Below are 15,991 nucleotides of genomic sequence, written 5' to 3'. Positions count from 1 at the left end.
GAAAAATAAAATTAAGAGATCCTAAAAATTCTAATCACACCCCACAATTCTTGGCCTTGATCTTCTATTCATGAATACAATCATAGGGTCTGGGCAGGGCGTTTGTTCATGGACAGTTAGAGATCACATGATCCTACATCTGCAGCCATTTTATGGTCTGGAATGTCTGGATAATGAGGTAAAAGACGGGAGGCATTAATTTACGCATCAAGAAAGCAGCGCAGAACCTTTAAATCGTCATCATATAAATCCAATAATAAACCTTTGGAAAAATCTTGGTGACAAAGTTATGGCCAAGAAACCTACAACTGTCACAGGACTGTGGAATTTACTGGAAGAAGAGTGGAACCAAATCTCACCAGAGCAGTGTGAGAGACTAGTGATGTCCTGTGACTACAGATGTACTGAAGTCATTCAAGGCAAAGGCCGGGCACTTCCTACTGACTTGTGACTGTTGTAAGCTTCAGAAAATTTGATTATAATCTTTCTCTCTGCTACACGATCATGTTCTCTGCAAAATAAAAGTTTTATGCCGATATACTTTGGTAATTTTGTACTGGTCTAGTAGCATCATGTACCAATTACAAAAAAATCCATGTTTATCAGTGGAGATTATATTATTTCTGAAAAAATGAAGTGATCATACATTATTCTCAAATTTTGATCTCCAGTGTATAATCCTTTTGTCAGATGAACCGCGGATCACTGGAATGGATCTCTCAGTATTATAGTAAGTTAAGTTGAGCTTCATAATTGCCCCTCTTACATATTTCACACTGGGGGTAATTCATTAAGAATGATGTACATAACGTCAGTCTTAAAATCCACCCACCTACCCTCTGGCACTCCAGTGCCCATATCTACCAGGAGGCTCAAACTCCACCAGTTTGGACCTAAGACCATGGTCTGATCTGGCAGAGGTTTTGGCTAAAGTCTCCAACGTTTTTTTCCGGCTTTCACGCCCTTGCTGATTGCTCACCAACACACCTGAAGTCAAGTGAAGCCAGGAAACTGACAGAGAAGACAAAATGAAACACCCCCACTGTACAGAAATCTAGGTGGAGGGGTATAAATGTAAAGACAAAGGAGTAATATAAGGTAACTAAGAATGACCACTTCTTAATAAAAAATTCCCAAAGTGTTTGGGAATTCAGAATTAATTTTAAAAAAATGTTTGGGAATTGAGTTTATTGAGAATCTGGCCCAAGCAGCTATTGATAGGACTCACCCATCAGAATGTCACAACCAGTAGATGAGTGATGATTTCATGGAATGAGAAGCATCTAAAAGCTTTCTAGGACATCAAATGCAGCACTGAGGCTGGGGTATGGAACTTGCTCTCTAAGGTCAATACAAGTCCGGAGAGAGTAACTCTTCTAAATAAAGAAGGATGTGGGATCATACTTGTGACAATAGAAAGCTTTATCTATACAGGCTCATTGGTTGCTCCCATGTGTTAATTTATCATTGGAATCTTATTTTAATCACTATCTTAAAATTTTTATAAACCTTTGAAGGTAGTTTTATAGATTTGATAAATTTATAGAACAGGCGATTATAGTAAACTTTGTAATATACTTCATTTAACCCCTTAAGGACGCAGCCATTTTACAGCTTAAGGCTCAGTCCCATTTTTTGGATTCTGACATGCGTCGCTTTATATGGTTATAACTTTTGAACACTGTTACTTATCAAAACGATTCTGAGATTGTTTTTTCCCCACATGTTGTACTTCATTTTAGTGGTAAATTTTGGCTGATAAGTTTTGCGTTTATTTACCAAAAAAAAGAAAATATGATGAATTTTCTGAAAAATTTGCCATTTTTGAAATTTGAAATCATTGCGTTTTCAGGCAGATAGATTTACCACCTAAATAAGTTGCTGAATAACATTTCCCATATGACTACTTTACATTTTCACCATTTTTGAAATGTCTGGATAATTTATTTTGATGTCACGCGGCTTACAAATCGAATAGCGCTTTTCCGGATTTTCAGAATTGACTATTTTGGGGATAAATACAGTTTTGAATGAAAATTTACATATTTAGCATCAAAACCCCCTATATAACCAACCCAATTTCAAATCTGCACCCCTCAAGCTATCAGAAACAGATTTTACGAAGATTGTTAACCCCTTGAGATCTTCATAGTAATTACATCAAAATGGAGGCGAAATTTAGAATAGTCAAATTGTGCCGGTTATACGTTCATTTAGCCCTAAAATTTACACATTTCCAAAAGATAAAAATACAAAACCCACCATACAATTTGTTCTACAATTTCTCCCGAGTGCAGAGACCCCCCACATGTGGCCGTAACTTGTTTTATGGGCACACAGTGAGGCGCAGAAGGGAAGGAGCACCCTGCAGCTGCCAGGATTTTACTTTCCTCATTGGCCTCTTTTGAAGGCTATAAAATTTTCGCTTTTGCGCTGTTAGGGTCATGTGACGGCATTTTTTTTGCGGGATGAGATGCTTTTTCCAATGTTACCATTTTGGGGTTGGTATCACCTATTGTTGAAAATTTAGGAACTTCTTTTTGAGAGCAGAAGTAGAAAAGCATCAATTCTCTACTGGTTTTTTTACTTTTTTTTTGTGGTGTTCACCGTATAGACTAATAATCATATTATCTTCATTCTATGGGTCGATACGATAACGGGGATACCAGACACGAATATATTTTCTTGCGTTTTACTAAATTTGTAAAATAAAACCCTATTGTGGGGAAAAATCTATCATTTTTGTATTGCCATCTTCCAAGTGGCATAACTTTGTTACGTTTTTGGCTACAGAGCTGGTTGATGGCTTGTTTTTTTGCGGGACACGTTGTACTTTGCACCAGTATCATTCTAGAGTACATATGTTTTTTTGATCGCTTTTTATAGCATTTTTTGTGGGATTGAATAGGTAAAAATCATAATTTTTGGAGGGTTTATAACAGTTTTCTTTTACGGCGTTCATCGTGCTGGTTCAATAATTATTTATTTTTATTCTACGGGTTGTTACGGATGCGGTGATACTATATATGTGGGGTTTGTGTTATGATTTAGACTTTTTTTTTTAGTTATATGTCTCTTTATATGTTTTGGGGCTTTTGGGCATTTTTGGTGATTTATTACTTTATTTTTTTATTGAATAATTTTTTTTTTACTTTTTCCACCATGGGAAATGAACAAGCAATCATCTGATTGCTTGTTCATAATAATACCCTGCAATACTTATGTATTGCAGGGCATTATCAGTGTCAGCCTATGCACTTGCATAGGGTGGCACTCTGCCAGTAAGATGACGTCACAGACGCCATCTTACCGGCAGTTCCTGCAGGTAACACTGGGGTCCAGATCGGACCCCAGTGATACCGTAGCAGTGATCGGTGCCCCCCGAAAATGATTCGGGGGGGCCGATCGTGGGGGAAAGACACCCCATATGCATGTTAGATGCTGCGGTCGCGATGACCGCAGCATTTAACGGGTTAATCACAGAGACAACTCCGATCGCGGGTGTTACACTGGGGTGCCGGCTATCAGTCACAGCCGGCACCCCGTGTTTCCCGATGCCGGTTCGGCTCAAATCTTGAGCTGAACCGGCATCGGCTCAGCGTCCGATATATCGGACGCTGAGCGCTAAGTCACTGAGCTCAGCGTCCGATATATCAGACGCTGAGCGTTAAGACGTTAAGGAACTCTACCATCAAAATCAATCATGATTAACCAGGGTCGCTTACTCATTGATCCAGGCACCGTGACTGTTATAATCTTATATTTGTTATGAGGGACTTTGGGAGGCTTTAGGGTCATTAGCATAATTTTTAAAGTTGTTCTTAGAAGGAAAGAGTTTATGGATAACAAATATAAGAAGGTTACCACAGTCTAAGTGCCTGGATCTATGAGTAAGTGTTCCTGTTTAACACCTTCAGGACTGCCTCCTATTTGCACATGCTCCATGTAGAAAGGACGTTTATAAACGACTTGACAGTGACCAAATTCAAACGGCCAGGGTTCTCCTGAACCCTGGCACATAGAAACATGATGGCATGAAAAAAACTAAGTAAAAATTGTTATATGTAAAGCTTTTCCAGAGATATCCTAGATATTCAGGCACCAAAGAATATTGGTCATGAAGGGGTTAATCATACTTGATTTTGATTAAAGAGATTTTTAGATTTTCTTAACGTAAAACAGCTTCTCTGTGCCATGTTTCTGCTCATTCTTCTGTACCAAGCAGTGTATCCGAAAGCCGCCTGAGGTCTGTTCTCTTCAGACAGATAAGAAGGGCTAATGATTGTCTCTTCATACCTAGAGCATATTCCCCTTGATGATTGAGCTCTTTGAAGAGATTAGAACATCCAGAGTGTGACTATAAATGGGTATGCCGAGAATATGAACGTCTGATACAAAAACCCATAATGCTATAAATAAATGAATATAATAAAACTCAATGTCATTAGTCACAAAATGGAGCTTAAATAGTTTGATTTTATGATTCACAAAATGTTATGGGTTTTCTAAAGTAGGCGGAGTTATCACCAAGATGGCCTCTACTTTACAGTGTATGTCACCAGCATTTTTCTGCCAAGGAGAGCAAAATTTTAAATAACTACTAATAACATACCCAGTGTCTTATATTATTTTTTGCCCCTAAAGAGGCACTAGGTCTTATTTTCAGGGGATGTCTTATTTTTCCATGAACAAGAATTTACATTTATCGTTGAACATAAAATCAACTTCTATAACATCCTTATGACCCTCCAAACTCTGAATTTCATGCTGTATTTCTTGTGCCTCCATTTCTATTAGAATTATTGGCCCCAATCTCTCATGTTTAGTAAAACCACTTTCTATAAGTACCGTATATACCGGCGTATAAGACGACTTTTGAAGACAGAAAAATCTTCTGTCTTCTCTGGGGTCGTCTTATACGCCAGTAATCGTCTTATACGGCGGGTCCCGGTGCATGGAGAGGGCTCACGGGCTGAGCCCTCTCCATAGCCGGTAAGTCTTTGCTGCATCGGTAGCACCGATCGCGGGTGTTTGCACAGCGATGGCTGCCGGCAGCCTCAAAAAGCTGCCGTCAGCCTCAAAAAGACATCGGGGCGCATACTCACCCTCCGGTGGCCCCGATGTCCGCGCTGTGCTGTCTTCAGTTTTCCGCGCCGTCTTCTTTCTTCTGCTGGGCGCCGCCATGCTTTTCCCCGGGGCAGCGCCTAGTATGACGTCAGCAGCGGCACGTCATACTAGGCGCCTGCCGGGGAAGATCAATGGCGGCGCCCGGCAGAAGAAAGAAGACGGCGTGGAACACTGAAGACGAGCCGCGCAGACATCGGGGGAGCAGCGCAGCACATCGGGGCCACCGGAGGGTGAGTATATAAGTTTATTTTTTTTTTAAATGCTGGGCTGGGCTGGGCTGTATACTACTGGGGGCAGTGCTGTATACTACTGGGGGCAGTGCTGTATACTACTGGGGGCTGTGCTGTATACTACTGGGGGCTGTGCTGTATACTACTGGGGGCTGTGCTGTATACTACTGGGGGCTGTGCTGTATACTACTGGGGGCTGTGCTGTATACTACTGGGGGCTGTGCTGTATACTACCGGGGGCAGTGCTGTATACTACCGGGGGCAGTGCTGTATACTACCGGGGGCAGTGCTGTATACTACCGGGGGCTGTGCTGTATACTACCGGGGGCTGTGCTGTATACTACCGGGGGCTGTGCTGTATACTACCGGGGGCTGTGCTGTATACTACCGGGGGCTGTGCTGTATACTACCGGGGGCTGTGCTGTATACTACCGGGGGCTGTGCTGTATACTACCGGGGGCTGTGCTGTAATGGTAATGTTGTTGTAGTATGCCTTATGTTTATGAGCGACAGTTTTCCTGCTATATACCTGCATGTCATAAGAATTTACATTAAAAAAAGGACCATGTTAAATTCAAATCTGTTTTTTTTTTAATTTTTACCGGTGTTTTGTAAGCGTTGGAAAAGGGGTAGTCTTATATGGCGAATATATCTTAAACTCTATATTTTAAACAGGAAAGTAGGGGGGTCGTCTTATACACCAGGTCGTCTTATACGCCGGAATATACGGTAACCCCCCTTCCTGGTAGCTGCTGGGATCACATTTGCAGCACATCAGCCAGTGATATAATTCCATGAATTCTTCCCCATGTCACCACCTTCTGCAGCATCTAAATGATCTACTGATACTAATGGATGGTGTGGGGGGAGCCGCTGCAATGACTGCTGCTAGGTCTTATTTTCAGGCGAGGCCTTATATTTCTAAGCCTGAACAAAATGGTACTTGGTCTTATTTTCGGTGGATGTCTTATTTTAGTGGAAACAGGGTATTACAGTATTTTTCGGACTATAAGGCGCTCCATCAACAAATGCCTGCTAAAACGTCTAGGTTCATATATAAGGCACACTAGATTATAAGGCGCACCTGATTATAAGGATGAATGACCAGCAGGTGGCAGACCTGTGCACAGTTCAAGGCAGCTGATGTCTTTTAAGCCAGTTCACATATAAGGTGCACTGGACTATTTCTGAGAAATTCAAAGGATTTTTTGTGCGCCTTATAGTCCACAAAATACGGTAGCTTATATTTTAATGCCTTAATGACGCAGCCTGTTTGCACTTTAAGGCTCAGTCCTTTTTTTAAGAATTTTACCAGTGTCTCTTCCTTTCTTTAGGAGTATCATTTCAAACACCATTTTATAAACCTAACATCTCAAACTATTCAAATCAACATTTGAGAAATCTGTTAACCCTTTCATTCTTTCTCTGGAAGCAAATAAAAATGGATTGGAAATGTCAATTATTTAATAAGATTCTTCTCACAGCGATGTCCCCAACAGAGTTAGTGCTACTGGGGTTTTGGAAGGCCAATTTGTCTACAAATGTTTTGTGGTGCCACAGTGTGTTTGAAGAGCCCCTGAAGTAAAAGTACAATAGAAAACCCCTAAAAATTTCACCATTTTGGAAACTAGACCCCTATCTAGGGCTGTAGTGAGTATTTTATCCCCCTACATGCTGGTCAAAATCTAACGCAAAGTGGTGCAGAGTAAAAAATGTGTTTTTATCTCAAAAATGACATTTTAGTGCTTAATATATTGTTCCCAACCCATGCCTCTTTAGACAAACACCCCAAAAATCATTCTGTACAATCAAAATTCCCGATAAATTATACCATTTTGGAAACTGGACCCCTCAAAGAATTTATCTGAGGTTGTGTTAAGCATTTTAACACTTAGCATGCTGACCAAAATCTAAATGGTGCAGAGTAAAAATTGCATTGTTATCTCAAATATGCCATGTGAGTGTCAATTTATTTTGCCCAACTCATGCCACTGGGGAAAAACACTCCAAAGATCATTCTGCGGGTTACCCTGGATTGGGCAATACCTTACATGTGGCAATAAACAACAGGATAGGCACCTGGCAGGGCTCAGCAGGGAGCAAGCTAATTATTAGCTTTTGGAGCTCCGTTTTCACTATATTGGTGTTGGGGGTGCCCCTGAGGTACCAGTGCAATAGAAACCCCCAAGTATTGACCCCATTTTGGAAAGTGCACCCCTCAAAGAATGTATGTAGGGTTGAATGAGCATTTTAATACCTAAGGTGGTGGCCCAAATGTAATACAAAGTGAGTAGTGTATAGTAAGAATTGCATTGCAATTTATCAAATATGACAAATGTATTTTGCCAAACTCATGCCACTGGGGAAAAACATGCAGACATTGTACAATGTACAATGAAACCCCAAAGTACAGCAGAAACCCCTAAGAACTGACCAGTGGCGTAACTAGGAGAGGCAGGGCCTCATAGCAGATTTTTGCATGGGGCCCCCTTAAAAATATTCATACATACACCCACGTTTATACAATTGCACACATTTATACACTTAAATACACAACATAACATCCTACACTCACTTTTATATACTCGTCCACACATAAATAAGTATAAACTCATATGCACACAATTATGTACTCATATATACACCTATACAGCAATACATACAGTATAGTTGCTTGCATTCCTTGTTTGCTTAGCATAATATTCTGCTAAGTAAAATAATATTCTGAGAAGTATGAAACTGCAGTTTGACATTGCAGTTAGACAGGGCAGGAGACAGGTAAGATGGCAGAGAAAAACGAACAATTATGTTTGTCTCAAAATGTTTTCCATTTTCTCCCTGTTTGCCATGGTTGTTTTACTTGCCTACCGTCCATCTATTCCACCAGTACCAACTATCCATATCAATGCCTCACTTCTTCACTCACCTTTCTTTACCACTCACACACTCTATACGTTATGTAACCAGACTAACTTATCACAGTCTTCTGCTGTGAAGCAAGAAATAACTTCTTATAAATCTCTGCAGCATCTTTTGTCTCTTTTCTTTCTCCTTCTGCTTGCTGCAGGGGACATCTCTCCTAACCCAGGTCCACCTTCTGCTTATTTTAACCCTTCACACAGAAACCCTGCTAACCTTATAAAGATTCAGTGTATCCCCTCTTCTCCTTCTCCACCCGTAACCCCTTTTAAATGTGCCCTATGGAACGCCCGCTCTGTGTGTAATAAACTAGAATCTGTTCATGACCTCTTTCTTTCTAAGTCTTTTGACATGCTTGCCATTACGGAAACATGGATCCAGCAGGATGACTCTGCCTCCGTTGCAGCATTGTCTTATGGCGGTTTACACTTTTCGCATTGTTCCAGACCTGAGAATAGGCAGGGAGGTGGGGTAGGCATACTCCTCTCTCCACAATGCACCTTCCAAGTCATTCCTCCTGTACCCTCTCTCACTTTCCCATCGTTTGAGGTCCACACCCTCAGACTTTTCCGCCCATTCTCTCTTCGTGTGGCTGTAGTATACCGTCCTCCTGGCTCACCCTATCAGTTTCTTGACCACTTTGCCTCCTGGCTCTCTCACTTTCTATCCTGTGACATTCCAACCATCATCATGGGAGACTTCAACATCCCTGTTAACACTCCCATTTCCCCTCCGGCCTCTCAGCTCTTAGCACTAACTACTTCTCTCGGTCTTTCACAACTCTGCGATTCCCCCACTCATAGTGAGGGAAACATCCTCGATTTGGTCTTCTCCCGACCATCTTCAATATCTGATTTTACCAATTCCTCCTTTCCACTTTCAGACCATAATCTCCTTTCTTTTACTTTCAATAATCCTTCTCATTCTCAGAATCCTTCCACCCATCACTCATACCGGAACCCACGTGCAATAGATACTCATAAACTCACAGAAAACTTACAGTCTGCACTGTCCCCCATCTCCTCTTTCACCTGTCCAAACCTGACTACTAGCCACTATAATCACACTGTCAGAAGCGCCCTAGATGAGATGGCACCACTCACTATCCGAAATTTTCAACGCACACGCAGGCAACCTTGGCACACTGAACAAACTCGTTTCCTTCGGCAGTGCTCCAGGATTGCTGAACGTCTGTGGAGAAAATCGCGCACATCTGCAGACTTTCTACACTTCAAATTTATGCTAAAAACTTATAACTCTGCCCTTCACCTTGCTAAACAGGTCTTTTTTACTAATCTCATATCCTCTCTCTCTAACAACCCCAAAAGGCTCTTTGATACCCTTCACTCCTTACTAACACCAAAGGTGCAGCCACCTGTCACAGACCTTGGGGCTGAAGATCTGGCAGCCTATTTTAAGAATAAAATTGATTGTATCCGCCAGGAAATAATTGCTCAATCCACTCACCCCTCCAATCCCCTTCCCTCCGATACCTTATCTTGTTCACTCTCTTCCTTTGAGCCAGTCACAGAGGAAGAAGTGTCTAGGCTCCTTTCCTCTGCTCGCCCCACTACCTGCATCAGTGACCCCATCCCCTCACATCTGGTACAGTCTCTCTCCCCAGCAGTCACTTCTCACCTAACTAAAATTTTCAATCTCTCTCTCTCTTCTGGTGTCGTCCCCTCTTCTTTCAAGCATGCTATTGTTACCCCTTTACTAAAGAAACCTTCACTGGACCCATCCAATGCTACTAACTACCGACCAGTTTCTAACCTCCCTTTCATCTCCAAACTCCTGGAACGCCTGGTCTATTCTCGACTAACCCGCTATCTCTCAGCTAACTCCCTCCTTGACCCCCTGCAATCTGGTTTCCGCTCTATGTATTCCACTGAAACTGCTCTTTCTAAAGTCTCCAATGATCTCCTCACTGCAAAATCCAAAGGTGACTATTCTCTCCTTATTCTCCTGGATCTATCGGCAGCGTTCGATACTGTGGACCACCAGCTCCTCCTTAGGATGCTTCACTCCATTGGCCTAAAGGACACTGCACTCTCTTGGTTTTCTTCCTATCTCTCTGACCGCACTTTCAATGTCTCCTTTTCTGGATCTTTCTCTTCTCATCTTCCTCTCAGTGTCGGGGTTCCTCAGGGATCAGTCCTAGGCCCTCTCCTCTTCTCTCTCTATACTGCCCCCATTGGACAAACCATCAGCAGATTTGGTTTCCACTATCATCTTTATGCTGATGACACCCAGCTATATACTTCTGCACGTGACATCACTCCTGCCTTAATCCAGAACACTAGTGATTGTCTCTCTGCTGTCTCTAACATCATGTCCTCTCTCTTCTTGAAACTTAATCTTTCTAAGACTGAACTTCTTGTCTTTCCACCATCTACTAACCAAACCACCCCTGACCTCTCCATCTCGGTCTGTGGGATCACTATAGCACCGAGGCAGCAGGCCCGCTGTCTTGGGGTTGTGCTGGACTCCGACCTCTCCCTTGAGCCACACATTCAATCTCTTGCTCGCTCTTGCCGTATGCATCTCAGAAACATCTCCAGAATCCGGCCGTTTCTGACATTTGAAACTTCTAAAATGCTAATTGTTGCACTTATTCACTCTCGACTAGACTACTGTAACTCCCTACTAATCGGTCTTCCACTCTCTAAACTCTCTCCTCTTCAATCTATGCTTAATGCAGCAGCCAGGATCGTCTTTCAGGCCAAACGCTACACGGATGCCTCCAGTTTGTGCCAATCACTGCACTGGCTGCCTGTCTCCTTCCGTATTCACTTTAAAATAATAACCCTCATCCACAAAGCTCTGAATAATGCTGCACCTCCCTACCTCTCTTCTCTCATCTCAGTCTATCGCCCTTCCCGTGCTCTTCGATCTGCCAGTGACAATAGATTAATCTCTACCTTAATTCGAACCTCCCATGCACGTATCCAGGACTTCTCCCGAGTTGCACCAATTCTCTGGAATGCCCTTCCCCAGACTCTGAGACTAATACCCACCCTCCAAAGCTTCAAACGTGCTCTTAAAACCCATCTCTTTAGGCAAGCCTATCACTCTCGCTAACTGCATGAAATGTCAACTCTCCCTTTACTAATCCATCCTATCTCCCATCTGTTATCTGGCAAACAACTGATATATACCAAGCTCCAGGCTTCTCTGCAGTCTTTTTCACCTTGGACCCTGTAAATAAGATGGCGGCTGATGGCTGGTTCAAGCAGCAACATCGTTGTTTAGTAAATTATTTATTAAATTATTTTATATTGTTCCCTTATAAAGAATGGCTGGACCATTTTACAACCAACCTCTTGTGTCACCCCCTCATCCTCATAGTCTGTAAGCTCTTGTGAGCAGGGCCATCACTCCTATTGTTCCATATGACTGTTTGTTCTTTGTAATGTAATATAGTTGTATATGTCCCCTATGATTTGTAAAGCGCTACGGAATTTGATGGCGCTATATAAATAAAGATTATTATTATTATTATTATTATTATATATGCATCAAAGTTGCATACATACATATATCATATTCTTACATACGAAAAACACCCAATGTGTATACACAAACATGCAGTATAAAGACACCATATACACACATACTGAATCTATATACAATACATACAGCAAACACACATACATACAGCATATAATCACACATACTGCATATACATGCAGTATATACACACATACATACAGTATATACAGCATATACACACATACAGCATATAAACACATATACAGCATATACACACACACAGTATATACAGCATATACACACATACAGCACATACACACATACAGCAAATACAGCATATACACACATATAGCATACATTCATTAACTATACATACATATATAGGGACTTACATTTCTTGCAGACCGGCTGATATGCAGTGGGTTTGGTTGGTTAGGAGACATCCTGCAAGGCTAGGAAGTGTGCCGACCGGGGGGCCGCGGGAGCAACGTTGAGGGCGGGCAGCTGTGGGAGCAGTGTGGAGGGTGGGCGGGCGGACAGCTGCGGGACCAGTGTGCCGGCCGCGGGACCAGGGTACCGTCCGGGCGGCCGGGGGAACAATGTGCTTGCCAGGCGGTCGCAGGAGCAGCGGGGCGGGATAGAAACCCTGGCGTGTGGGACAAAGAGGGGGGTGGGCCATGGTATTGACCTTAAAGCGCCGTATAGCAGGGCCTGGGCGGCGGTCGGACCGGGTATGGAAATGCAGCGCAGTCTGCAGACATTGTGATTGTGACGCCGCCCGGGCCCGTAGCAATTGCTACTTCACCTGCATCCCATCGCGATGTCACTGTGACACGCGATACCCCAAGTGTGCATGTGCCGTACTAGCAGGGCGGTGAGTGCTAATCGCGGGAGCCGGAGCAGTACTAGTACAGCGCTGAGCACCAAAGGGTCAAGGACCCATTTCTATATGAATTATGTTTATTTCTGGAATACCCCATTAAGTCTTTAGATACTTTATCAGCTGTCAGTGGTGTACAGAGACGGCGAGCTGATGCACACAAATTGCTTAACTAAGGAAGAAAGGCAGCAGAAAAAGAAACGCCCACGTTTCTTTGGTAAAATATCTAACAAAGTTTACTATTATCATATTATGAAATGTCGTTGAAAGGCAAGTTATGCTTTAACATTTCTAGCCAGGCACCCAGTTTTAATAAAGTAAAACTTCAATTATATACACAATGCTAATTTCTTTGAACAGCACAGAATTGTTACTACTTCAAACCTATGTAGAATTTAGAGACAGACCTAAAAGATCAGGACCTGACTTAATAGAAAATGCCTCTGAAGATGAAGATTGATAATGTACATTAATTCTGTACTTGCAATGGCTAGTACACATGTGCCTCTGCCCGTGCACACTGTATGATGTCATACACATGCACGCATACAATTGATTATCTTCCCATCATGCTGGCAGACCACAGACCCCTCTTATCCCTAGGCACAGTCACTACACCACTGCACATCACCACTACACTCAATTACGGGGGTGTATGAAACAATATCACAGGGGTCAGTGATTGGATCCAATGATGATCAGTGTATGCAGCCATGTGGAAGGATCAGAGCCTTGGGCTGTAAGAGGTGTAAGGATGGATAAGTATAGGTTGTTTTATTTTATAACTGACAATCTCTTTAAGTTTGGGGGCATCCATCCAAAATATCTTCTCCTTTTTACTGAAGTATTTTATACACCTAGTTTAGACCCTGTATTCTTATCAGCCTCGCCACATTGGATTTTATTCCTTACTTATACATTGGAAATGACTCATGTGAATAATCAGACTTCTGATATGTATATTATACACAAAATGAATCAGAACATGAACCAAGCACATCCTAATACAAAGATGACAGAGGAGAGATGTAACGGAAAGCGGCAATGTCACATTCTTTTGTCTAAGAGAACAGTTCATCTCCCTAGGTAGCCTTATTTATAGAGACAATAAAGCTAATGAGAAGCAGCTATGTGTTGTACAACATCCAGGAAATAGCCATATATTTATCATTTATGACAATTCGCTTTTATTACATGGCATGTATGAAAGACTCTTGCATTCCACTACAGTTTATGTTGATTTATGATCATAATTTTTTTGCCTTGCTATACAACTTGCTCTTTTTAATGTAGTGTTGCTCAATCCCCAAGTAGACAATCAGCAAATATACACTGTGATTCCTCAGCTTACAGACATTTCAGACTTATCATAATTTAGGTCACAAGATTTCTGGCCTGTCCCAGACCCCATGGGTTTTATGTATAAGAGTATCTGACTTTGTGAACTTTTTTTTTTAAGTTCAGTTATAAGCAGAGATGGCCATACACCTACAGAAATAAATAGAAAGATAAAAGTAATTAAGGAAACCATGTTCAAGCAATGTAATCTAAGAAAATATTGTTATCGTACTATATCATAACCAAACTGGCCCGCTGTCCAAGTTATGTGGCCCATGAGCAGGGCCTGATAAAAGATATAAAGAGATGTCAGAAAGGGGAGGGTAGGTTTTGGGTAGAGTCTGAGTAGTGCAGTAGACAAACATCCATGTAAAGTTAGGGGCAGGTTTGGTAGGATATCCCAGCAGTTGGGATGATGGCAGTCCAGAAAAGAGAATGTACATTGGGGTGAATCTTTGAGGTTGTGGTGCAAAAAGTGAATGGTCCTGATATTGGGGTGCTGCTGTGCAAAACAAAGGCAGTGCCCATTTTTGCGAAACTTTGAGGTGTGGTGCAATAAGGTAAATGGCCCTCCTGTTGGGGTGCTGTGATGCCATAAAGATAGTGTCTATTAGGGGGCTTTAAGGTGTGGTGCAATAAGGTGAATTGCCCTGCCAGAAGTAAAGGGTTGCATAAACTTTGGCCCTTTAAAGGCAAACAAAAGGTTGATGTGGCCCTCAGCAAAAAGTTTGACGCCTATATACTACAGTATTACACGGTCTATGAAGCTACACTTCTGTCACCTTCATTCCCTCTACATCTACAGCTATGCCCCTTAATCCACAAAAATCTGTCATGACATGAATACATGTATTTTAGTGAATGTATACACAGCAAATAGTACAGTAGTATAGAAGGAGTATATTCACAATATACTGCAATACAATTGTTTTGCAGTATAAGTTCTCAGACCCCCTAGGGTTCAAGGACCCTAGGGAGCCTGAAATAATAATAACAATACCTAAAAAAGATACCCCTTCTCTAGATAGATACATTTTAAAAAATCCTAAACTTGTTCGGTATCTCTATGTCCCAAAATGTCCAACCTATCAAAATATGAAAATGAGTATTCGCTGCCTTGAACGCTGTAACTGAGAATATCATCCAAATTTAAACTTTTTCGTAATTTTTTTGTTGCTAAAAAGTGCGTATTACAGTCTGAAAAATCCGGTATAAGTGTAAGCAAAACCTGATGTAAATATTGTCAGAGCAAGAATTTGATAAGTTAGGATGTTTGCACATTAATGTACAGTGTTTTTAAGTAAATAATTACAAATTTGTCATATATTTCCACTAATTCTTTTTTCCTTTGCGTTTTCTAGATTCCATAACACAACATAAACTACTTCCTCTTCAGAACTACCTCCTGTTACATTGATACTACCCATGCTCAGTGACTGAAGCCCCTCTGGGGCTGAAGAACAGATCATAAATGTGAATCAATGCAATTGCTGCTTGGATAATAGCGGTACATTCTGTGAAATGTTTTTATGCCTTTGGTCTTTTATTGTTTAACATGTTGCAGATTTGGAACAACTTCTCGACTGGATGTGAATTGTTTGAATATTTTCTACTAATAAAATACATACACAGGGGAGAAAGTTCCCATATTTTGAATGATAAATTGTTGATCTCTTAATCTACCCATTGGGAATGAAACTATTTGACTAATACTAATGTACATTAACTGCTTTCAAGAACAGATCTCAGCACTGACTTTTTTTGTCTTTAGAAATTAACTGTAGAAGTTACATAATAATAAGACATAACATGATTAACATTGCAGGGACATAAACATACTCACCAGAGAGTAATAAAGTAAATGCACATAACACATAGATATTACTAAATTGCCAATATAAACAGAAAAATATTTTCTACAGGAAACGCAATGTCTTAGAATACTAGCCTCACATGAGAAATGCTTCAAGTAAGGTCATGTAATTGTGGCAGAGAGCTTTCAGTA

General features: G+C 41.4%; 1 protein-coding gene across 2 annotated transcripts in view; it reads left to right on the top strand.

Annotated features, from left to right (window-relative positions):
* Window positions 1–15,649, top strand: part of MCPH1 (microcephalin 1) — a 206,916-nt gene extending 191,267 nt beyond the window's left edge. For both annotated transcript variants that reach the window (XM_072142312.1, XM_072142313.1), the window contains exon 14: window positions 15,348–15,649. In XM_072142312.1, the coding sequence (XP_071998413.1) occupies window positions 15,348–15,403 (56 nt within the window). In that variant the 3' untranslated portion in view covers window positions 15,404–15,649. The remainder of the gene's footprint in view (window positions 1–15,347) is intronic.
* Window positions 15,650–15,991: the final 342 nt, after the last annotated feature.

Source organism: Engystomops pustulosus, chromosome 3, assembly GCF_040894005.1.
Source record: "Engystomops pustulosus chromosome 3, aEngPut4.maternal, whole genome shotgun sequence".
In the NCBI taxonomy this organism is placed as follows: Eukaryota; Metazoa; Chordata; class Amphibia; order Anura; family Leptodactylidae; genus Engystomops; species Engystomops pustulosus.
Note: the sequence above shows the minus strand (reverse complement) of the source record. Positions and strands in the feature narration are given on the sequence as shown.